This window comes from Paroedura picta, chromosome 9 (assembly GCF_049243985.1).
Source record: "Paroedura picta isolate Pp20150507F chromosome 9, Ppicta_v3.0, whole genome shotgun sequence".
Taxonomy (NCBI): domain Eukaryota; kingdom Metazoa; phylum Chordata; class Lepidosauria; order Squamata; family Gekkonidae; genus Paroedura; species Paroedura picta.
This window is the reverse complement of record NC_135377.1, coordinates 1,269,559-1,292,876: the sequence shown is the minus strand read 5'-3', so window position 1 is coordinate 1,292,876 and position 23,318 is coordinate 1,269,559. Positions and strand designations below refer to the sequence as shown.

Genomic DNA, 23,318 nt, shown 5'->3' with positions numbered 1-23,318 from the left:
AGGAGCTCCAGTGTTTGGATGAAGCAGCCGGCTGTACAAAGCCAGCGGCCTTTTCTCTCTCCTCTCCCTTGAAGGAAGGCCAAAAGTCACTTCTAGGAAAGCCGTCTTTAAATTAAGTTAATTTTAAAAACAATTTCTTCCAGCCCTGCTGGCATTTCCCCCACCCTCTTTCCAAATCACCTGCACAAGAGTCACATTCTGCCTTTAGAGCACGGTTTGAGTCCAGGGGCGCTTTTAGGACCGACACTGTTTAATTCTGGCTCATGCAACTTCTTCAGACACCCTGAAACAGAAATCCTGTTCAGCCTCCCTGAGGAAGGGTCCAGGCACAAGGAAGTTTATACCCAGAATCAAACTTTGAGGGTCTTCAAGGTGCCCCCGGACTCAGACCTTGCTCTGCTGCTTCAGACTGAGATGGCCGCCCGCCTGGGGAAGGAGTATGCAATGGTAAAAAGGAACCAGATGGCACCCGCCCTCCTAGCAAAGGTCGAGGATCTGCTTGGCATTCAGAGGGTGGGTGTCCCACGTTCAATCCCCGGTCCCTCCACGCCACAGGGCCATGCACAATAAGGGGGGGGTCACGTTCCCAGCCCGAGACCCTGGAGAGCGGCAGCCAGTCTGAGTAAAGCTTGATGGAGCAGGGGCTCCGATTCAGTGGAAGGCAGCTGCGCATGCTCATAAGCAGTAGGGAAGGGCTTTCAGGTCATCCGAGGAAGTGGGAGAACCCCTTGTCAGGCAGCCATGCTCAGCAGGTGGCTTAAGGGCCCACTCCCACTCAGCCCTGAAGTTCGACGGCCAGTTTCTCTCACCCCAACCAACCTTGCAGGGCTGCCATGGGTGGGAGGAACAATGCCTGCACTGCCCCAGTCCCCTTGGAAAACAGACCCTCCCAGGCCACCTTCACTTTCTTGAGAAGCCCCTTTGAACCAGCAGCCCCTCCGACAGAGCTTCCCGTTGGCGCTTCCAGTGAGCCGCCTCTGTGGGGAGAACCAGGTTCTTCTCCAAGGCAATGCTTTGAGGCCAGCACTGCCTTGGGTGAAAGCCAAAGGGCTCTTAGCCCCAGCTCACAGCCTGTGGATCCAGGACCACTCCCGGAGGATGGCACTCCAGATGGGTGACCTTGGGCCAGTCAGTTCTTAGAACTGTCCTCTTAGAACTGTCCTCTCGAGGCTCTCTCAGCCCCACCTCCCTCACAGGGTGTCTGTTTGTGGGGAGAGGAAGGGGAGGTGATGGTAGGCCGCTTTGAGACTCCTTTGGGCAGTCAAAAGTGGAGTCTAAAAACTAACTCTTCTACTTTCAGTTGCTTCAATTGCATTTATTTTGTGAGCTGCTCTGAATGTCCACAGGGGAGAAAAACGGGGTAGAATCCCTTAAGAGAAGATTGTAGAGGAGGCTTGTCTGTAATTCTGGCTCTTCTGCTTAATGATACGGACAGTCTCCCTTGAGCAAAAGTAGTGCTGCCCTGGCCCACCCCCTGGTCTCGGGCTTCCCCTGCCAGCCAAAGGAGCCCCACACCTCACCTCCTCCCACAGCTATGGTTCTTAGGGGGGAAGGAAGGCAGGGGTGTGGTTCTGAGAACTCTAGGCTGGAATGTCATGTGACTGTCAACAGGAAGGGTCAGGCTACTGGACAGGAGGAAAGGGATGGTGAAATCAGTCCGCTGTGCCTCCCGGGATTTAAGGCCTCAAAATAGTTGTCCAGTATTAAAATGCTTCAGGGGAAGGAATGGGGCCTCACCTACGCCTCTCCCCGGCCCTCTCGTTTTCTACAATGGCCCTTCTGCCCCCCAGGAGGCCACGGCAGGGGCTCTTAGGCAGCAGAGGCTTTGCCACCTGCCCCACCTGGCGTGCGTGCATGCAGAGAACCAAATGCCCACCTTGCCACAATTCCTCACACCTGACAGCGCTCTGGAAAGGAATGGAGTCTTGGTCAGGTACACGCACACACACACACAGAGACAAGAGTGGTTTGGCAATTTTCTTTAAACTACTTTTACATACAGAAACTTCAAACAAACGCAGACCACGAAAGGAACAGAGGAAATCATTCCCAACAACATTAAACCCATTCCTCATGTTAGAAGCCATTCAGGTATATGCTTTAGTGCTCCCCAAAGTGGTGGCAAGACCCGAGAGAACGGCAGGAGCTCAGGACGGGCCCCCAGCAGTGCCGCTGGAGCAGGCAGAGGGCCCCCCGGCTGTCCTGGCCCCAAATCTGGTTGGGCGGTCTGCGGGAACAGGGGGGGGAGGCGGCACTGCAGGCAGCAACCCTGTGATGTCAGAGGGCCAGGAGACAGACCCCCCTCACCCGCCCACTCCCGTCTTCCTCGCTCTCCCCCCTCGCCCACAGGTGAGGGTCCACCCAAGAGCCCCTCCCTCTCCACAACAGAAAGGAACAGGAACACAAACAATGAGAAATCAGGCCTAGTACAAAGGACATACCATCTTGCAAACAAACCCTTCGTGATTCTTTTTAAAATTATTTTAAATTCTACATTCGCTAGTTCAATAAATTACCCACAGTGAATACTGTAAGGAGTTTTGTGGTCTGCCAGTCACCAGCAGGCCCCGGCATGGAGAAAGCATGCTACAATCTTTAGGCGCCTAGCACAGGACTAGACACAGGTAAGGCTCAGCTACCCAGGAGGAGTTGGGGGAAACAGCCCCCGGGGGAAGGATGGAAACAGGGAAGTGTAATGGTGGCTGGCAGAGGGGGTGTGGGGGGGGGGTCATACTTGGGCAACCCAATTCGGGATGATGGCTGCTCTTCTGGCATGGGAGCCGCTGAACCAGCCCCCCCCCCCATGTGCATGGGCCAAGAGACCACAGCTGTTCTCATGTTCCGTTCCAGATGTCTAGAATGACGACTGGAGACGGGGGCTTCCGGGGCAGCCTTACGTGACTTTACGGCAGAGGTAACCACCCTCCTCACAGCAGGACTGTGCCCTAGCAGCACTGACCCACTCCGGTCTGCCCGGCAGGACAAAGGCCCACGTGTGAGGGAGGAACGGGGCAAGATTTAATCACACCTCCTGCCCACAAATGCTGCCTGTCGGGCACTTGAGAGCACAAGCACCAGCTGCAGGGCTGGGCACCAGGACGGGTTGCCACCATCCTCTGCAGTGGGCTCTCCTGGGGAGGGAAGGAGCCATCAACAGCCTCGTTTCTGCAAGGAGAGGAAAGACCTGCGCAGTCCCTCCACAGCACGGCTGCCGTGCGCCACGTTTCCCGCCCAGCACTGGAGCTCTGGGCTCTATAGCTTGAAAGCGCTGCTGGGCGGCTCCCCGCACTCTCATCCCCCTAACAACCATGAGAAGCTGGGATGGCCGCCAGTATTCTGGGGAAAGGAGCTGCACTTCTGCCCTGGTCGTGCAAGCCTTAGAATGTGGACAAAATCTCTACAGGATCTTCACTCACAGAAACTAAGCCAACAGCTGAGGCACATCCTGCTTCTGGAGCCAGATCCACAGCTGGCCTCAGAATCAGCCACACTCCCCCCCCCCAGTGGGACCCTTCTTGAACTCCCCCCCCCCCAACTGGTGCAAGAGGCATTTTGCCGGGAGGAGACGGCCTTCAGTTAAGGCCCTTCCGTTCTCAGACCGTTCTCAGACTACAGCAACTGCAACGGTGCACAAGCAGCCCAGCTTCACGGGGTGATATTTGGAGGCAGCTGTTCTATAAAGGGAAGGGGAGGGAACAGCTCTTTTAAGCAAGCCAAATCGGTCAGCTCTAGGACGGAGTTCAAAATACGAGCCCACCTTTCCCTGGCAGAGCCTCACGCAGAGGTCAGCTCTGCTTGCCACTTTCTGACGCCACGGAAACAACAAACTCTAGTTGGAGCACCGGTTTCTTGGAAACCACTCGGCCCCTGCTAAGGCCGGAGACGGTTTGTCCTCTTCGGTTTGTGCGGTGTGCTGCCCTCCCTGGCCCACTTTAAGACCTCTCTGGGAAGCTCAACCACGCCTTCTGCAAGGACAGGCAGCCGGCTTCACGGTGCATCCTTGCTTCAGTCACGATGACTCAAAAGACCGGTCGTCTGGGTGGGCGCCATCATCTGCCAAGTCTAGACTGTCGAACCTGAACACGGACTGAGTTCTAAAGGGAGAGTCACAGCAGGCTAAGAAATGCCTCCTCTGAAGCACACCCCAGAACGATCCCCTCACCCCACTCCTATTTCCATCAGCTGCAACGGCATCCTCAACTTCCCAAAGTATCTGAAAGGGCTTGAAAGTCCCCTGCAGAACGGAGGGATCACCCCAGCCAAGGCAGCCCCACTGGCCTCCTCGCCACCAGCAGCCAGCCCCCAGTCAGGGGGGGCTGACCACCAGAAGCGTGTGCTGCCCTGTGGTCACCCACACAGGAGCACCTGGTCCAAAACCCGTTGAAGCACCCTGACATGATGGATTACAAGTTACAAGTTATACAGGACTGGTCCATAAGGGCATCGCTCCTCTAGTGCCAAAACCACCTCTTGCCCACTCCTGATGATTATGGGGCTCTGGAAGGGAAAGGGGGGGGGAGAGATGAAAGCTAGAGGGGCAAGAACTGCTTTGTTTATCATTAACAGCACAAGCCCCAGCCAAGGCAGCACATACAACAAGTTCTCCAAATTTTTGTACAGAAACACACCTGATCCAGTTAGTCCATATAAAGTATTAATTGCCAAATGTCCATTTTAAAAAAGCAGGAGGGAGGGAATGGAGAAGAAAATCATTTTGAATGCGCAGTCTTACATGATATAGACTTCATCTACCACCAACTCCCCCACAGTCTAAAATACTTTTTAAGAGCATGGAGCAAAATATCCCTGTAGATCTCATTGAAATTTGGTGAATGGCCCCACAATTCCCATCCATAAACCTGCTATATATACTTTACATACATAAAATCACATTGTAAAATTGCATAATTACTAGAAGAGCCTGTTAACGCATTTGCACAAAGGGGGGGGGGGGGGAGAGGATTTTCAAAGAATCAGGAAAGCTCCCAAGACAGACAGAATTATCACCCTGCATTCCGAGAAGTCTGCACTCATTTGGGTCAGCTCTAGAGAGGTCCTCAGTCTGTCGCGTCACACGCTGGTTGATGGAGGCAGGGGATGGAGAAGGGAGTGACAGCGGGCAATACCGAGGGGGGGGGGGAGTCTGGGCTAGCATTCTGTGAAGTGCAATACAAGCGGCGATGAGGGGGTAACGTTTTCGAGGAAGAGACTGGCAAGAAGGAAAGACCAGCAACCCTTGTTCTTAACCTCCCATAATTTCAATGACTTTTCATGCGCTCCTGCACATTAGTTGCCAATGCAACAGCAACAGAAAGCCAGGAGAGGGGATTGTTCGGGTAGCCAAGCCTCGTGAACTCACTTGTGCCACAAAGCACTTGAGGCGCAGACTCCTCCCTCTCTGCAAACTTACTGCTCCTGAAATGTGCCACTGCAGCCCAGCTGGAAGCAGCCCCCTTGCCTGAGGTCCCTGACGGGGTCTTCCTGAAGAATCCCACATTGCCTTCATTCCAATAAGAGGAACCTAAAACCTACCCAAGTTCCCCCTGCAGTTTTCAAAGCAGAATGTTACCCACTGAGGCACAACAGGAGTCTTACCCCCAACGGCGCTGACACTACATTACCGGAGATCAGACACACGAGCATGACACAAGAGCAGCCTTTTTTCTTTCACCGTGTATTAACCAGTGCTGCCAGCTTTCCCTCCTGACACGCTCAGGCCTCCGGGGTGCCCGAGTCAAGCTGGTTCCCTGCTCGATGGAGACACAAGGCAACGGACGCTCAATGCCGTTGGCACACCACCACGCATGCAGAAACGTCCTCTTTAAAAATAATCAAATAATTGTGGAATCACAAAAGGGGCCAAGGCAGCCATACGAGGTAACTCTGGTTCAGTGGTGCTCTCTTTCTTTCTCTTTTTCTTTCTCTCTCTCTCTCTCTCTCTCAGTTGCTCCTGAAAGAGCCGAGCTTTGCTACGCTTACTTCTGTATCTGGAATATAAAGAGACGTAAGTTGATGTTCTTGGCTGCCAGCAATTTATTACATTCCACGGAGTCTATGATGGGGAGCGGCACGTAGTCTGTTTCATTGTTCTCGTTGGTAAAGACAAAGTGATAGATCACGGGGTTGATTTTCACGTCGTCGTAAGGACCCTTGAGCAGCAGGAACGAGCACTCCATGGGGGAGTTGATCTTGCTCTTGAGGATGAGCTGGAAGGAGAGGGTCCGCTTACACGAGAGGTTGGGGTTGCGCTCCGAGTCGTTCACTCGGGCCTTCAGCACCCAGGTCTGGTTCAGCACCGTGAACCTTGGAGTTTCGTAATAGAGACGGGTGATGAAGTCATCTGTTCGGTAAGGACGGAACTGAACCTCTGCAAGAGAGCAAAGAAGAAGGGGGTGGGGGGAATGGAAGAAAGGGGGCGGACATTAGCACTGAAGCAGTGGGCAGCAGGGAAAATCAAAACGCACATTACCTGTAGCTACTGTGTGGGGCCTTCTTTGCCAGGACGTAAGGAGACAACAAGGGTGAGAGTAGCCATTCAGAGCTAGTTAAGGGCAGAAGCAACTGGGCTTCTTGGAGGGAGAGGGAGCGGGGAAGAGGAGAAAAGGAGATAAAAAAACGTCAATGCATGTCATCATCACAGTGGAATCATTGCCAAAGTTTTGTGGAGAGGAAGGAGCAGCAGTGAACACACCCCACTGCAGTGGTGGACACCCTCATCTGAGGCAGGGAGGCAGAAGGCTGCAGTGGGGAAGCAAGTGACCAGTCCAGGACACGGCACTTCCAGGGAATTTCTGTCTCATCTTCATTTGTCCGCAGGGAGGATGGGGCAGTTTCTCATCGCTGAAAACGCTCCAGTTGTCTTCCATCCCGCTCCGTTGCCTCAGTGGTTACCAGAGAGCACTATGCTGTGTCTCTTTATCAGGCCACCAAAATTAAGACCTCCATGAAGAACCACATCACACCTCTCACATTCAGGCGCCTTACAAGGACTTTCCAAGTTGGGGGGCCACTTAAGGACCTGCTTAAGACCTCTTGGGACACTTTGATCATTACCAGAAGTAGGAACCCAATAATTCAGCATTGCGGGGGGGGGGGGGGAAGGCAGTTGGTTTTGAATTCACACCCCAAATATAGAAGCATAAAACCAAGCCAGACAATGCAATTCATGGAACACTGCATTTTTATTTTATTGGCATGAACAATACAGATCTGTGTATTAGCAAGGCACAATTATGCACCACCACAAGGCAAAAATCAGAAGCAGGGCATGGGGAAAGAAGTCTTCAAGTTTCTGTTTTGTGTTCACAGAGTGCAAATAATCCTGGGACTGGATACATAAAGACAAAGAACAGTACACGGAACCATCTGAGGCTCTATCCAATCCTAGACCCAAATGCTTGAGGAGAGTCCACTGTCCGTCTGTCAAAAACCCTTCTCCAGTAGAGTCCAGAGTGCAAGGAGGTATTTGGTTTGGTTCAAGCTTATCAACATGGCTGGTTCAGTACTTTTTAAAAAGTCTCTGGTGGACAAGACCCATGGAATCTCACAGCACAAGTTCTGGGACTGGGAACCTCTGTGCACATACATGCATTCTTCGCGGCTTCCAAGGGACCATTAGGGAAGGCACGGCAGCAACACCTGGACAAAGGAGGCGATGGAGTTATTCAAGCCACACAACCAGCCCGACTCAGCGTTCCTGATTGCTCCGGGTCAAGCCGCAAGCACCTCTCTGGCTAGAGGCCATTTCTTGTCCAGAGCAGAGGAAGGAAGGATCTCTGCCCCTCTTCTCTCACAGGCAGAGGTACCCCGGTGTTCAAGAACACCGGATGGGCGGAAAGCCACCCCCTGCCCCCACCGTCAACCTGTGCAGGCTGACCCCCCGTGCCCCCACGCCCCCCCTGCAGAGCCGTTTTCATGCTGCACTCAGATCTGCCAGCCCAGGTCCGGTTGCTTTCCTGGGCGCCCACCGGAGCAGAGGAGTGTTCTGCGGGAGGCCTTCATCGCCTCGCTTCATCCCGCGCTCCGTTCTCCTGGGCTCCTGCTCACTCAGACACCACTTTGCTTTCTAAGAACTAAGCACCTCGGCTAACTCAGCTAAGACAAGCACAACCACGCCAGGGTCCGGCATTCACTTGGTCAAAGGCAGAGATCAGGACGGGAGAGATCAGATCCAAGCAGCTTCTCTCTGCAGGAAAGGTGAACATTTACTGCTAAAGAAAGTGGTTTCCACTACCTTTCCTCCCTCCCAGTTTCAAGCCACTCAGAGCCATTAAGAGCTTTTTCCACATGTTCTGCTGGAGGCATTTCCAAGCCTGCTTCAGGAGTCATGCCAATGGAGCCTCAGGCTTACCTGCAAAAGTAATCCAACTTGATTGTGTTTAGTGGCAGTTCTCCTTCTTCCTCCACAACCCTCACTACTTGGAGCTTTGTTGCTTCCACGTGAGGGGTGTGTGTGTGTGTGTGTGTGTGGGAGGAGACAGATATTGCAACTTTGTAGTAGGTGAAGAAAACCAAGGATAGAACATACCCCACGTAAGGAAACTATGGACTCCAAGCTCAGAGGACTCCAAGTGAGGCAGAACATCTACAAAAGTTGCAGAATACATAATCTTTCATGTGAACAACTCATGAAGAGCTACACCAGGAGTACTACATGGTGGTTGTTGTTGTTTCCCAAAAGGAGGAAAAGATTTTCAGTCTATCATTAATACAAAACAGATGACTAGTAATGAATGTGCATGGGTCCCAAACGCCAGTGCCGGTCTGGATTCTCAGTCTGTGGCCTGGACCGTCAGCCCATCAAATACGACTACAGCACCTTACCTGCTGCAAGGGTAGGTCTGTCCTCCTTCCACACGATGCCAAGGCTGCCCAGTGGACAAAACAGCACAGGAAGAACGCCGGAGAGCCAGGCCAAGAGCCAGAGCTGGACCATCCCACTGCCCCGTTTCTCCCCAGTCCCAGAGCCCCACGCCTACTCTGCAGGCCCCTTTCCCTGCTACCCCAGCTCCAATCTGGAACCTGAAATCTCAAGCAGATGGGGGGAGGGGTGTCTCTTGGGAGGGACACTTGGCGTAGCTGCCCTGTTGCTCTTCTGACCTAGACAGACAGTCGCTGTGCGTTGCATCAGAGAAACAGAGTTCAGAAGCAGAAAACTGACACCAAAGTGGAAAAGGGAGAGGAGGAATTAAAACAAATTTGTGTCTTCACAATGTCAACGGCTCTTTTTTGCACACTGGCTAGCAGTGTCCCCAGAATTTACCTGTATAGCCAATCTTCTCAAAGCTGAGCAGGCTGAAGATGCTGTTGTACAGCTGCATCTCCTTCTTGTGGGTTTGGTCCATCTCATCCAGAATCTCCATCAGTTCGTTCCCAGTCTTGGTCGGGTGGGTGCACTCCGCCTCGTGGACAGTCAGCTCATGGTAAGGACCCTGCCAAGGGCACCCAATCCGCTTGTACTTGCACCGACTGACCCTGAAGTTCAAACGAGGAAGGCAACATTCAAATGAGCATGACCCAGAGGCCTCAGGACAAAAGCTCACCACACAACAAATTACAGGACAACAAGAATGCTCATGGCCAGTCAGCAAGAACCACAAGGTCTCCTCTCTCTCCTTCCAAAGGCACATCTCTTCTGCTGCATGCTCTGAGGAGACTCACTTCTCACCAGAGATTCCAAATAGGTGACAAACAGCAGAGCGAGGGGTAGACTAGGGGGTCTGTCCTGTCCCTGCTGCCAAAATGCATTTGAATCCTGATTCAGAAAATTGAGACGGTTGTTATAACTCAGTATCAGGAGTAATGTTACTGTTTTGGAAATATTGGGAAAGCCTTTTGGGAAAGCCTTTCACAGATATTGCCAGTCTAATGCAGGAAATATTGGGCATCGTGCCACATCGGTAATACCACTATTGCATACAGATTCCTAGAAAATTCTTTTTCAGAATACCAGCAAACAATCGCTTCAAGGAGGTAGGGGAGCCAAGAAATCCAGGCTCTTGGCAATCCAAGTCTGTTCCCACAAAGCACCTGTAGCACAGGAGTGTGACCGTCACACAATCATGCAATGGTCTGGGGAGGCCTGGAAGCAGCGATCCCTTTGCTCTGCCCACAGAGAACCTCAGATTAAAACCAGCATTCAGCCCACGCCAGAAGCAATTAAGGAACACACTCAAGAGGCCCCAGAAACTGCCTAGCCAGATCACGTCAAAGGTCCGCTTCGCTCAGTGTATTTCTATAAAACATTAAGCCACATTCGGTGGCTTGTAATCAACCACATTGGCACTACAGAAACAAACAACCAGAGTCAAGACTTCAGACCATCTCTAATTAAATATGGACACCTCCTGAAGCAGCTGAGTCGCACAAGTTCTGCAGGACGAGAGTCAGATGAGGGCCTTCGACCTCCTCCGGCATGCACTCTCCCAGAATGGGAGCTGCCACGAAGCACCTCCGGCTCTTCCTGACACCACACTATGCCAACACAGCAGGGAGGGGGGCCGCTAGCAAGCCCAAGCAGACCACCCTCGACTGGCATGTGAGTTCATGCAGGGAGAGAAGGTCTTTCAGGGCCGCAAGGCCAAGGTCACACAGACCTTGACAAGTAAAAATGAGCATCTTCCACTGACCCTGCAAACAAACTGGCAGTCAGAGCAGCTGGCTAGTCACAGGCTGTGCGCAGGGGCACGCACTGGTACAGCCTCGACACTAGGAAACCAGGGCCGGCCACAGCGTGCCCAGGCTTGGGCTTCCGAGTTGTCAGGGGGCACCACGGTGGTCAATTCAAAGCTACAGAAGTACGGATCAGCGTAGCCTGGTGTGTGGCCCGCTAAACCCTTCCCTGGGGCCTCCCCAGTGTTTGAGCAAGTGATCAGGTGGGCCTTCTGATTAGCTGTGCAGATTTTTTAACTGCTTTCTTCCCTGTGTAACTGAAGGCAAGCTGTAGCAACCGTTTTGTGGCTATGGCCACTACGCAAGGTCAGAATTCCAAAGGGGCCCACAAGGTCAGAAAGGCTGGGGACCTTGACGCAGCTTTTTTACTTCCTGAATCTACCATCAATCCCTTTCTTGCGTTCTAACAGGGCAACTCTTGCTATTCACTCTTCCCACACCATTCCTAATGTTTAAAAAGAGCCAGAGTCCAAAATTTGTGGCAGGTTAGTCTTAGTCAAATGTGGTTAGTCTTTAAGATGCTACCGCACTCTTGCTCTTTCTTACTGTTACAGATAGACTAACGTGGCTGCCCATCTTCTTCATGGATAATTTTATAAGCTTCATCTTCCCCCAAACACCTTTTTGGGAATAACTAGGCAAGTAAGGCACCCACCTCAGAAGCCCTTTCCTGAAAGGAAGGCTGTTCTCCTTCCTTATTTATTCAGAAGTCCTTCTGACTAAACTGGCACAGAAGTACCCTTTCATTCCAAGATTCCTATAGCAGAATTGCCTTCTGACAAGATCATCGACCCCTCAAAAATTGCCTTCCCGAAAAGAGCAATTGTGCTACAGTGGAAAGGCCTGGACTCCCATGTTCTGATTCCCCACCCTGTCAGGATAATTTGCTGTGTGATCTTGGGTTACTCACATTGTCTCAAAGGCTGCTAAGGACAAATGAAGAAAAGCTGGGAGAAAAAATAACGCACAGCATCATAATGCCCATATAGCATGTTTGTCTTTGGAATACTGAGTCCAGATCCGATTTCAAACCCATTCCTAGAACTGAGCTACAAACAAGGCTTGGACAGAAATTACACCCTTTCCTCTTTAATTATCCAGCTCTAAGGGGCAAAGCGGTACAAGTACAACCAGTACGCACAGACTGGGGCAAGCCCGGACCTGCTCTGCCGGGTAGCCCAGAGAACTTGCCTTAAAAGCAGGCCTTGCCACATGTCGGTTTCAAACCCATAGTCCTTATAAATACGCCCACAATCTGTTGTTCAGGGTCAGCTCTGTTCCCTGCACTCCTCAAGGCCAGATGTATACTCTGGCTCGGTTTGGAGAGCCAGTTTGGTGCAGTGGTTAGGAGTGCGGACTTCTAATCTGGCATGCCGGGTTCGATTCTGCGCTCCCCCACATGCAGACAGCTGGGTGACCTTGGGCTCGCCATGGCACTGATAAAACTGTTCTGACCGGGCAGTGATATCAGCGCACTCTCAGCCTCACCCACCCCACAGGGTGTCTGTTGTGGGGAGAGGAATGGGAAGGCGACTGTAAGCCGCTTTGAGCCTCCTTCGGGTAGGGAAAAGCAGCATATAAGAACCAACTCTTCTTCTTCAGATGTAATCTTCCACCAGTTTGTCATTGCGAGAGCAAGACTGGCAGGGTACAGGCCTGTGTGCTGTGTTCTCTTCATTGCACACAGCTTGGCTTGGGTCCTGCAAACCCACTGTGGTTTGTTTTCTTGCCTAGGAAGCAGCACATCAAACCAGGTTTAAATGATGGGTTGGAATCCTGGTTTCATCCAGCCCGAATGCCATGACAAGCTGTAGTTTATTCCACAATGAAAAATGCTTCACTGCGGCCCTCCAGATGTCCATGGACTACAATTCCCAGGAGCCCCCTGCCAGCAAACGCTGGCAGGGGGCTCCTGGGAATTGTAGTCCATGGACATCTGGAGGGCCGCAGTTTGACTACCCCTGCTCTAAGCCACACCCAAGAGGAGAAGCACAGGAGCCCAAACACAGCCAAAGTTTGTCCCTTAATGGCAAGGGAGTTTGTGGTGCTGCATTAGACAGGGCAAATTTAGTTGTTTTATTTATTCGCATTTATATACCGTCCTCCTTGCAGCTCTGGGTGGTTTACTGAAAACGTTACAGTGTACAGGTAAGTCTGGTAATGGCCAACAACTTTTAACATCAATTTTAACAGCAATTACAGCATACAAAGCACGGTTGAGTATCTTAGAAAGAACTTACTGTCCCCCTTTGGGGGAATAGGTGGCTCATGATGGGAAAAGCTGGTTCTCCATTGCTATCTCCCCCCCCCCACCACCGCCCCTTTTCTTCATGATTCTTAGGCCCTATTCCTCTTTAACCTTGTTGGCAGGGACAGCCACTGACGCAGTGTGGCTATAGGGTAGATTAAACAGACATGGTGAATTGGAGCAACCAGACCCTCACGTACGTGGGTGCGCCAAGGGACCCTCTCAGGGTATATGAGCAAGGTCCCCCCCCCCATCCAATACTCCCCAGACCTGCCCCGCCCAATCTGGCAGCACGATGATAAGTCCCAGAAGCCTGCCTCGGAGCCCAAAGCGGGGGCTCAGCAGGAGTGCTTACCTGTCCTGGCATTCTTCTTTCTGGTGCCTCTCCAGCAGCGAGCGAGGAAACTGCCGCATACAAAAGCCACACTCGGAGGGCAGCTCGCTCACCGCTTTTTCCACCGCCAGGTTTCGGCAGCACAGGCTCTTGCTGATCTCACAGCGACAATTGGGACAGGTAGCTTGCTCCTCCTTCAGACGGGCATCGGCCAGCAAGTGGATGAAACACCCGGCACACATCAAGTGGCCATTGGTGCACTGCAGGAAAAGGGGAATGAGGATTTTTAAAGAGGGACACAGGTCTGAATTCCTGACAGCCAACTATATTTATATTTCTAGTCCCACGCTTCCTTGGAAAGTGCAGAGCTGCTGACAGGACATTTCCTATCAAGGCACTGATTGAGATCTTGACATTTCAAAACTCTCTTTGCTCCACAAAGCCCTTTATTGAATTCATGGCTTGTTCACCTATTCATGAACAAATTATACAGCGTTGCCCAGAAAGACAAGAGCTGCCATTTTTGGCAAGAGGCAAGCTACCTACAAGACAGCTGTCTACCCTTCGTGAGCCATCATGGCCTTTGCTTCAATCTTTGCAAATGCAAAAGGGTCAAGAGCTGAACTGCCCCAATGCGGGAGCCTAAAGAAAATTCCGTTTCAGACTCTGAACGATCAAGTCTTGTTCTCAGCCCATTTTAAGAGTAAAAGATCCAAGAGTTATTTTGCTGCACAATGACCAAGAACATCTGCGGCCCAACAGCAACCAATGCAATCCTCGCTTTCAAGCCTCACCAGGCACAATTTAATTAAAATCCCTGAGCACATAGTTGGGAATACTATGAGATGCATCTAATCCAGAGCAGCAACAACCCAAACCTGAAACTCTTTAAGGGATGACCACCTTTCCTCCAACTTCCGCATGGCCTGGTCACTTCAGTCTCTCATCTCAAGAATGTTCTCCTCTCTCATTCACACCGGCCATGCTCCCATGAAACGCTATTTTCAAAGACCCTCCTGCCCGTAAAGAGACACCCAGGGGAGATGAGGGGAGCCCTAGAGTAGTCAGTCACTCCCTCCAGCTGCATGAAGGCAGCACAGACGCTCCCTGCAGCCTCATCTGTTTGGGTGGTGGTGGGGTGTCAAGTTGCAGCTGACTTATGACGACCCTGCAGGGTTTTCAAGGCCTCAGGGGTGGTTTGCCACTGCCTGCCTCTGCATGCTGACCCTGCTTAGCTTCCAAGAACTGATGAGCCTGGGCTAGCCTGGGGCATCCAGGCCAAGCAAGAGATGTTCGGTAGTGGTCAGCCATTGCCTGCCTCTGCACAGCGACCCTGGACTTCTTTGGGGGTCTCCCCGGATGACTCTTGGGAGCCTATGAGTCAACTGTCCCTGCATTTTTCAATCTTGCACTGCTTCTTTCAGCTCTACAATGCTCTGGCCAGTGTCCATTTTGATTGTATCTAACCACCAAGTTCTTTGTTGACCCGATTTCTTTTTACTACTGACCAGGCCTAGCATAATTGTTCTCTCCACTGAGTTGGATCACATGATATGGCCAAAATAAGGGAGCCGGAGTTTCGTGATTTCACCTTCCAGTGATCTATCTGGCTTTTTGCGCTCCAGGATTTCCTTGTGGGTGACATTTGCTGCCACACTGTTATTGTTGTTGGTTGCAAAGTCGTGTCCGACCTTTGCAACCCCATGGACAATGATCCTCCAGGCCTTCCTGTCCTCTACCATTCTCCTGAGTCCATTTCAGCTTGCAGTGACTGCTTCAGTGACTCCACCCAGCCACCTCGTTCTCTGTCGTCCCCTTCTTCTTTTGCTGCAACATACCAAGTACTAACCCCACTCAGGTTATCCAGGTCAGGGCAACGTGTTTGGCTACACAGATTAAAATGGCAAAAGCCCCACTGGTGTGAATCTTCACTGATGGACCACCATCTTGACCCAAGTTATACAGCTGGGGGGCCTTAATACAGAAAGAGTGCCGGGGTGGAGTCAGTTATGGACATATTCAAGCCAAAGGCCCCTCTTCTCTTACCAATTTTTAACTAGAGGCACTTGAATCTGGGGGAACAGATAGCCCACTGAATAAAGTATTGTACTTGAGCAAAACTGAAACAAAATGAGCAAGGCAGTACTAGGCAGTCAACAAACACTCAAGAAGCAAGGAATATTATCCCAGCGTTCAGCTATTTGCCTCGGGTTCGATTCCAGAGATAGGGGACAAATGGCTACAGCACAGGGCATCTCTGCCAACAGGCAGGCAGCACTCCTCCGCCTCCTCGCCTTTATGCAAGAGCAGGTCAACAGCAGGACCAGGCAGGCCAAAGGAAGCCGAGCTAAGAAGGCAGGACTGCACTCCAGGAAGAGGCAGGTTTGTGTGCTGCGTGGGAGAGCCGAACCCATCTAACCTCCACCAGTTTGCAGGATGGAAAGCAGGAGGTCTGGGAAACAAAGGGGCTGGTTCTTTGTGTTCTCATTTAAACTACCAAAACACACCTGCCTAGATGCAATTTCCCTCTCCTGGCAGCAATCCAGAAACAACTTCTGGTGTGCAGTAACATCAACAAGAGAGACGTTGCAAGGGATGATGGGGCAAGTTTTAGCTGAAGCCATCTGACATCCACGGAAAGGGCCAGAGGTTGACTTTGCGCTGCCTCCCTTAGCAGCCTCTTTCCGGGCCAGACAAGTACGCCAAACTGGGTGTGAGAGAGAAACAAGACCCCGGCAACAGGCCACATGGGGAAATGGAACCTCCCCGGCACCACCCCAAGGCAGCCAGCGGGGGGCAGTGGTTAGAGCACTGGGACTAGGGAAGCCCACCTGCTGACATGAGGTTCCCTGGCCTGGATGACCTTGGGCCAGTCACCTGGGCTCCATCTAATCCATCTCTAAGGATAATTGCTTCTATTTTCTAAGAAGTATAGATACCTCCTCTCAGCCCACACACAAGAAGTCTGAGAGAGGCCACAGCAACCCATGCTACACTGAGATGACCATGTGAACTGCTCCTTAAGAACACAAGAAGAGCCCTGCTGGATGAGACCAATGGCCCATCTAGTCCAGCATCTTGTCTCACATCGTGGCCAACCAGTTCCTCTGGAGGGCGGACAGGCTGAGGCCTTCCCCTGATAACAGCATAAGAGGAGCCCTTTTGGATCAGACCAGTGAGGGTCCATCTGGTCTAGTATCATGCCCCACAGAGTGGCCAGCCAGCCCTTCTGGAGCACCAAAAACAGGGCAAAGAGGCCAAGGCTTCCCCCTGAGGTTGCCTCTTGGGACTGAGAGTCAGAGGATTAGTGTCTCTGAACATGGAGATTCCCCTCAGTCACCAAGGTCAGTACCCACTAATAGACATCCTTCATGAATCTATCTCACCCCCTCCCCTTATAAAGCAGTTTATTCGTATGGCCATCACTACATCGTCTTGCAGCAAACTGCACACTTTAATCACTTTCTCTGTATGGTGCCATTTCCTTTTGTCCTTCCTTCCTGAACCTCCTCCTGCCCATCAGCTCCACTGGATGCCCACGAGTCCTAGTCTTTCAGGAGAGGGAGGAAAAACTTATCTTTGTCAACTTTCTCCACCCCAGGCATCATGTCCCCCCTTAGAGGCCTCTTTTCTCAACAGAGAAGGGCTACTCTTCAGCCTTCCCCAAGGGAAGGTGCTCCAAGCTATCCTCGATGAATGAACTGGCACCTCAACCCCTCCCTCCCTCCCTTGGCAATCCTAGACTCCCAACAACACAGCCAGATTGCTCTGTTGCACCGTGGAAAAGAAACACCTGGGTGAGAAACACTCTGCTTGTGCAGTCACAAGTAAGGTGCTTGCTACTTTCCCCACATGAGTGGCAAGGACAGAACTGCCTACATCACAAAGGGCCACCAACAAATCTGAAGTGTTTCAACTGGATGCTGTGAAAAGGGCACTCTACTGAACAAAGCAGGGCACAAACCACAGCAGTGGTCAACGGACACAGACTGACGGATGGGAGAAGAAACAGCAACCCAGAAGCATCCCAACCACCATAAAACCCAAGCGAGATCTTGCGAATAATGAATTTAGGAGACTGCAAAGGCAGGAGACTTTAGCGGCAAGAAGGATGCAGTTAATCCAGGCAATCTGAGGTTGGCAGGACCAAGGAGTTCAGGATGCGGCAGACCCAGTCAACGCACCCCGTCATTAATCTGTTTACATTCTCAAGGTACACGTCATCTTCTCCTGTGCCACAGGCTCTTTTGAGCTGACGGCTTCACTAACCCATATGGAAAGTCACTGCACGGCATTACGCTCTTCTTCCTCACCTTGCTCCACATCAGTAGGCATGAAGGACTGGGAGTGGGGGGAATCAGCTTTGAACTCAAGGATTCAAACAGCTGCATTCTGGCCCAGGGCCCGCTAAGTTACTAGACCATCTGCTTAACTAGCTCTGACCCACAATGATTCTTTCCTAGTTCCAAGACAGACAAAGAGCCTCCATGCAAGAGCGTGTCTGCCCAACAGAGACAATGGAGAACAAATCCAGTTCTCCCTGTTGCCAGCTAGGGAGACCTGAAGGCCACCACAAAAGAATACAGCCTCCCAAAGACAAGCCGCCTCTCTGCGGCAGGATCTGGAGGAGTGTGGCAGGCCACAGTGGTGACGCCTCCTGACTCCTCCCGCCCGTCTTCGGCCTGAGCAAACCAAGCAGTTCCTTCAAGAGTCGGTCAAGGCTGGTTAGGAGTCTAACGTTATCTTATACCTTTGGCTGAGACATCTGGTTGAGACCAGACATAACCAACAGCGACCAAAGGGCCCCTGCTCCCCCGCACACACCCCTCAGAACACCACCCACATACTCTGGACCTGTTTGTATTGTTGCACTGTTGTATTGTTTATTGCTTATTCTACTATACTGTTATATGTTTACAATTAAAGGTAAAGGTATCCCCTGTGCAAGCACCGAGTCATGTCTGACCCTTGGGGTGACGCCCTCCAGCGTTTTCATGGCAGACTCAATACGGGGTGGTTTGCCAGTGCCTTCCCCAGTCATTACCGTTTACCCCCCAGCAGCAAGCTGGGGACTCATTTTACCGACCTCGGAAGGATGGAAGGCTGAGTCAACCTTGAGCCGGCTGCTGGGATTGAACTCCCAGCCTCATGGGCAAAGCTTTCAGACGGCTGCCTTATCACTCTGCGCCACAAGAGGCTCTGATATGTTTACAATTACAATAAAATAAATAAATAAAATGTTTGGTTCAAGTCCAGCAGCACCTCAGGGATGAGAAGATTTTGGGTTATGAGCTTTTGAGAGTCAGATCTGATGATGGAAGCTTTGACTCTTGAAAGCTCATCCCCCCTCCCCCCAAAAAATCTTGTTCGCCTCTAAGGTGCTCCTGGACTCAAGCGAGGCTGTTCTCCTCTACGGCTGCCTCTGAAGCTATAAGTGCTGGGTCTGGTGGCAGGAAGGCTGGTATTGAGGAACGTGGATGTGGTCAGTGTGGCATCTTGCTGCTCAAGTGCTGTGCTGCGTGTCTTCTTGCTGGGGGTCTGCATTCCGGTGTCCTCCTGTGGTCGGCACTCATCCCCAGTCTGAGGACCGGTTGCTCTTGCAAGTGGCAAACTAGTGGCCTGTGACTTCCTTTGAGCCACTGCCGTGAGGCCAAAATGGAATTGGAGTGCCGTTTATATGTGGGGTTGCCATCCCTTGGATCAAACCGCAGGATGTATTATTTTATTATTTATTATATTTATATACTGCCCTCCCTGGGGGCTCACGGCGGTTTACATAATAACATAAGAATAATACATGGAACAGTCTATAAAACATTTGAATAACCGTGCAATAATAACTGATAATTGTAAACATATAACATTATAATTGTATAACCAATAAACAATACAACGTTGCAACATACAAACAGGTCCAGAGTGTATAGGTGGTGTTCTTAGGGGGGGTGGGGAGCAGAGGCCCTTTGGTCGCTGTTGGTTATATATATTTAGAGTTGCAGACCTTCAGTACAGGAAGAAATCCTAAACAGACACTGAACAGTATATATTTCAATTTAACTTCTTTAAATGGACAAAGATGGCTGCGTGTTTCTCGCGGCTGTGAAGAGCTAGCCAAATCAAGAAAATGCCCCAGCCATTTGGGTGGTCATAGGCCAGTTTGAACCAGCTTACAAACAAACAGCAAGTTCTGCTTTCTTTGGTGATCGGTAGCACCAAGCTGCTGAAACACCTTGCTCCTCCAGTTATATATGAAGAGTAGAACCTACTGGCTTTATAGGCTTCAAATATTCATTCCGAGGCTCGCCGGTCAAGCTGCAGGGAGGCCTGAGGAAGGTGACAGGTGGTTGTGGAGAAGAACTCTCACATCCTCTGGAGCCCTGGGCCTGAGGGAAAGGCTGCGGCATCAACACAAAACCCTTCCTTTAACAGGCAAGTGCCGAATGTCCCTCTCTGGGACCTGAGAATCGCAGTGCTGCTTCTCTTGCCCCTTCGTTCGAGTGTCCAGTATTTAACACTGATCTCTCTTGACTCAAACTCGAGAGCAGCCCCCCCCCCCCGTCCAATTCCACGGCTCGGAATCCTGGGACAGCACAACTCTAGCACCTCTTTAGGCTACAGTGAGGCACAAAACCCTCTGCAGATATTATTAGGGTGCAATCACCAAAGTGCAGCATCACCAAGGCAATGACCTTTGCATTTTGGGACTTAACGAAGGCAAGTCACATGCCTCCATCACATGCTCTCTGCCTCCGGCTCATACTTGGCTTTAAGTTCAAGTCCCTGTTCCGCACCAATTAAGGTGGGGGGGGGGGGAGAAAGAGAAGGCTGTTTTCATGCAGTGAATGCCGCTGTCATTCAAGGCACAACTGGACAAAAGTCCATTTGATTGCTGGCTTCTGGTTTGTTTGCTCTGCTCCTCTTAGGAGTCCTCTGTGGCTGGTCCATCCTAAAAACATTTGCCTCAAGTACAGAACTAGATGCTGCTCAAGAGAGCAACCTGCAGAAGAGCTCCTTGGCAGGATGCCCCTCCACACTGGCTGGAGACCTCAGGCCCCTGCCAGAACAGAGGCAAACCGCAGAGCCCTGGAAACAAAGACCACCAGCAACGCGCCTCGATCCATACAGAGGCCCACCAGACAAAGAAGACAGACAGCTCCTCTCAGGCGGCAAGGAGCAAAACATCCAGACAACTAGCACTGAATGCCAGAGCACCCTTCTCTGTTCCCGACTGGCATCAGCAGGGGCAGGCAGAGAAGGCAGGCAGGCAGGCAGGCAGGCCCCCTCTCAAGCATTCTAATATCATCTCATTGTTTCAAACGCAAGCCCCAGCCAGCCAGCCAGCCAGGGTTACTTGTCTAAAATGTTTGTTTTATAAGTTTCAGGGCTGCCAAGATGTCACTGCCCACCTGAGCACCTAGGAGCCAACTGCCCACACGTAATACCTCTCTGAGCAGGGAGACAAGTGAAAAGCTAGGGGGAAAGCAGGGATGGCTTCTACCAGACAGAACCTCTTGGTTCATCTCCCATCCGAATATGAGCTCCGCACCCATTTAAAACCAATACAGGTAAATTTGAATTCAAGGGAGAGCCAGGGAACTTGGGGTGCTTGACCTCACTTGGAGCCCAGAGCTTTATAGGTGAGATGGAAAGAAGAGAAGAAAGACGCTGTCAGCATTCACCAGGGAAAAGGTAAGAGCTCTACAGCCCAGGCAGGGAGAAGACTGGCAAGTCGAACATTTGGGAGAGAGTCAAAAGTGATGACAGATCAGGCCCTCTGAGGCTGTGCCTTTCCCCACTCCCCGCTTCCAATACCCCTCCACGGCTTCCTAATGCCCTGCATGCCCTGTGACAACTGCCAAGCTTCTAGCCAGCACTTCTGCAAACAGACACTGTAAACAACCAAGGCAATCATCATATCTAATGGTGACAGACGGCCCCCAAATCTGCAACTGGCATGCTCCTAAAATCCCAGGTTAACCTACAAGGTTTGCAGAGAGTATGGAAACTAGAAAAATGGAGGGGGGGTTTAAACCCCTACCCAAAGTAAACAATGACATCTTAGGGTTGCCTAGCAACCCAAGATGCTGCAGGAAAATGAGAAGGATAGAGAATAAAAGGTAGACAATTGGCTGGGGGAAGGGAGGCCTGGGCAGGTGGCAGAGAGGAGAGAGCCAGGCAACTGGATAAGGGGAACAAAACAGCGAGTCGGGTACGAAACTGGGTGATTAAGGCAGGGGACCAAAAGAGGGGACAGGCTGAACTGGGGATGAGGGCAGACACACAAAATACTCTTCCTCCCTTCTGAGTCCTCAGCTCCTCATGTATGGAGCAGCAAGTGGGAATGCAGAACCAGTGGCAACTGGGAACAGCAAATGGAGAAGGGGGAAGAGACTGGAAACCCTACTACAAAGAAGGCAGATGTAGAGTGCAGAGACCATGCAAAAGTCCTCAGAGAAAACATTAAAGGTGCCATTCAGTAATTTATTATTCACTTATTTTTGCACTGCCTCCCCTCCAAGAAACTCAGAACAAAATATTAGCAACATTTGGGGGATGATGATGACAGGGTATATTCACAGCAGCCTGAGAGGAGTCAGGCCAGGACCAGAGCTGGTGAAATGGATAACTTGGCCTGCCAGCAACAAGGACTGATGGGTAACTGGGACAGGCAGCAGGATGCCCACAGAAAAAGGACTCATATCCAGGCACACCTGAGAAACCAACAAGAATTTCAGAGCATCAGCTTTTGAGAGTCACACCCTGAAATTCTTGTTGGTCTCTCAGTGTTCCTGGACTCCATTTTACTACACACAGACATGAAACCAAGGTCAGATTCTAGTTCTACCCCTGATGGAATCCTCAGATGAAGTGAGACAGAAAGAGATGGAAGCTACTATGTTTTGCAAAGGGGTGGGAATACACGCATTTCCCAGTTCCTGGAACCACCCCTGTGCTCCAGGGACTCCTCCAGCCCCGCAACAGAATTCAACCCACCCTCCACAGTGACTCCCCTTCTTTTATACTTTCTAGAGCAGGGGTAGTCAAACTGCGGCCCTCCAGATGTCCATGGACTACAATTCCCAGGAGCCCCTGCCAGCATTCGCTGGCAGGGGCTCCTGGGAATTGTAGTCCATGGACATCTGGAGGGCCGCAGTTTGACTACCCCTGTTCTAGAGCTGAAGAGTGTCGGAATGGGATTCGGAAGGCCCAGATTCGAATCCTCTCTCTGCCATGGAAGGAGGCGGGGTGACCTTGGCCCAGTCACCTACTTGGCCTCTTGTGAGGATGGAGATTGGGGGGGGGGTGAAAGCCGCTTTGGCTGGGGAGGAGGGCGGGGAACAAATGAATTCCATCAAAACGACTGAGCCGTGTGCGCCCACCCCACGCTGAAGGCTGCACCTTCAATCCGCCCCAGCCCTACAGGCCGCCCATATGGGGGCTCTGCGGGTGAAGAGAGCCCCCCCACCCCACCCCACCCCAGGGGACGCTCCTTTTAAGGCGAGCCAGAGGCCCTCCCCCTCTCCCCTCCCCCTCTCCCCTCCCCCCCCTCCCCGTGGTCGCACCTGGTAGACGGAGGCCTTGGGCAGGTCGAGGCAGACGGTGCAGCAGAGCACCGAGTAGAGCCGCTCCTCCAGCTTGACACCGCCGCCGCCGCCCCCCTCGGCCCCGCCCGGCAGCTTGAGGCGCTTCTTGGGCGGCGCGTCCGCGTCCCTGTCGGCGCCGGGCTCGGGCTGCCCCTGCCGCGCCCCTCCGCCGCCGCCGCCGCCGCCCCCTCCCGCCCCGCCAGCCCCGAGCGGCGGCCCCGGCTCCTCCGCGCCCCCCGGGCCCGGCCCCGCCGCCTCCCCCAGCGCCAGCGCGACCCCGGCGCCCGCGGCCACCACGCCGGCCGCCGCCACGCCGCCCCCGCCGGGCTCCCGCTCGTCCGGCCCCGACATGCTGCGCGAGGCGGGCTCCGTCACCCGGCCGCCCCCAGGCCCGGCCCGGCCGCCTCAGGCGCCGCCATCTTTGTTTGGCCGCCGCTCCTTCCCCGACTCCGCCGGCGCCAGCCAGCCGGCCGACCGGCCC

General features: G+C 52.3%; 1 protein-coding gene across 1 annotated transcript; it reads right to left on the bottom strand.

The window, feature by feature from the left end:
• Nucleotides 1-1,964: 1,964 nt before the first annotated feature.
• On the bottom strand, nucleotides 1,965-23,300 carry ZFTRAF1 (zinc finger TRAF-type containing 1). Its single transcript, XM_077353548.1, has 4 exons — nucleotides 22,817-23,300; nucleotides 13,275-13,513; nucleotides 9,263-9,474; nucleotides 1,965-6,367 (listed from the first exon to the last, which is right to left on the bottom strand). Exons 1-4 carry the CDS (start codon nucleotides 23,186-23,188, stop codon nucleotides 5,976-5,978), a joined length of 1,215 nt encoding a protein of 404 aa, XP_077209663.1. The 5' UTR covers nucleotides 23,189-23,300; the 3' UTR covers nucleotides 1,965-5,975.
• Between the last annotated feature and the right edge of the window lie 18 nt (nucleotides 23,301-23,318).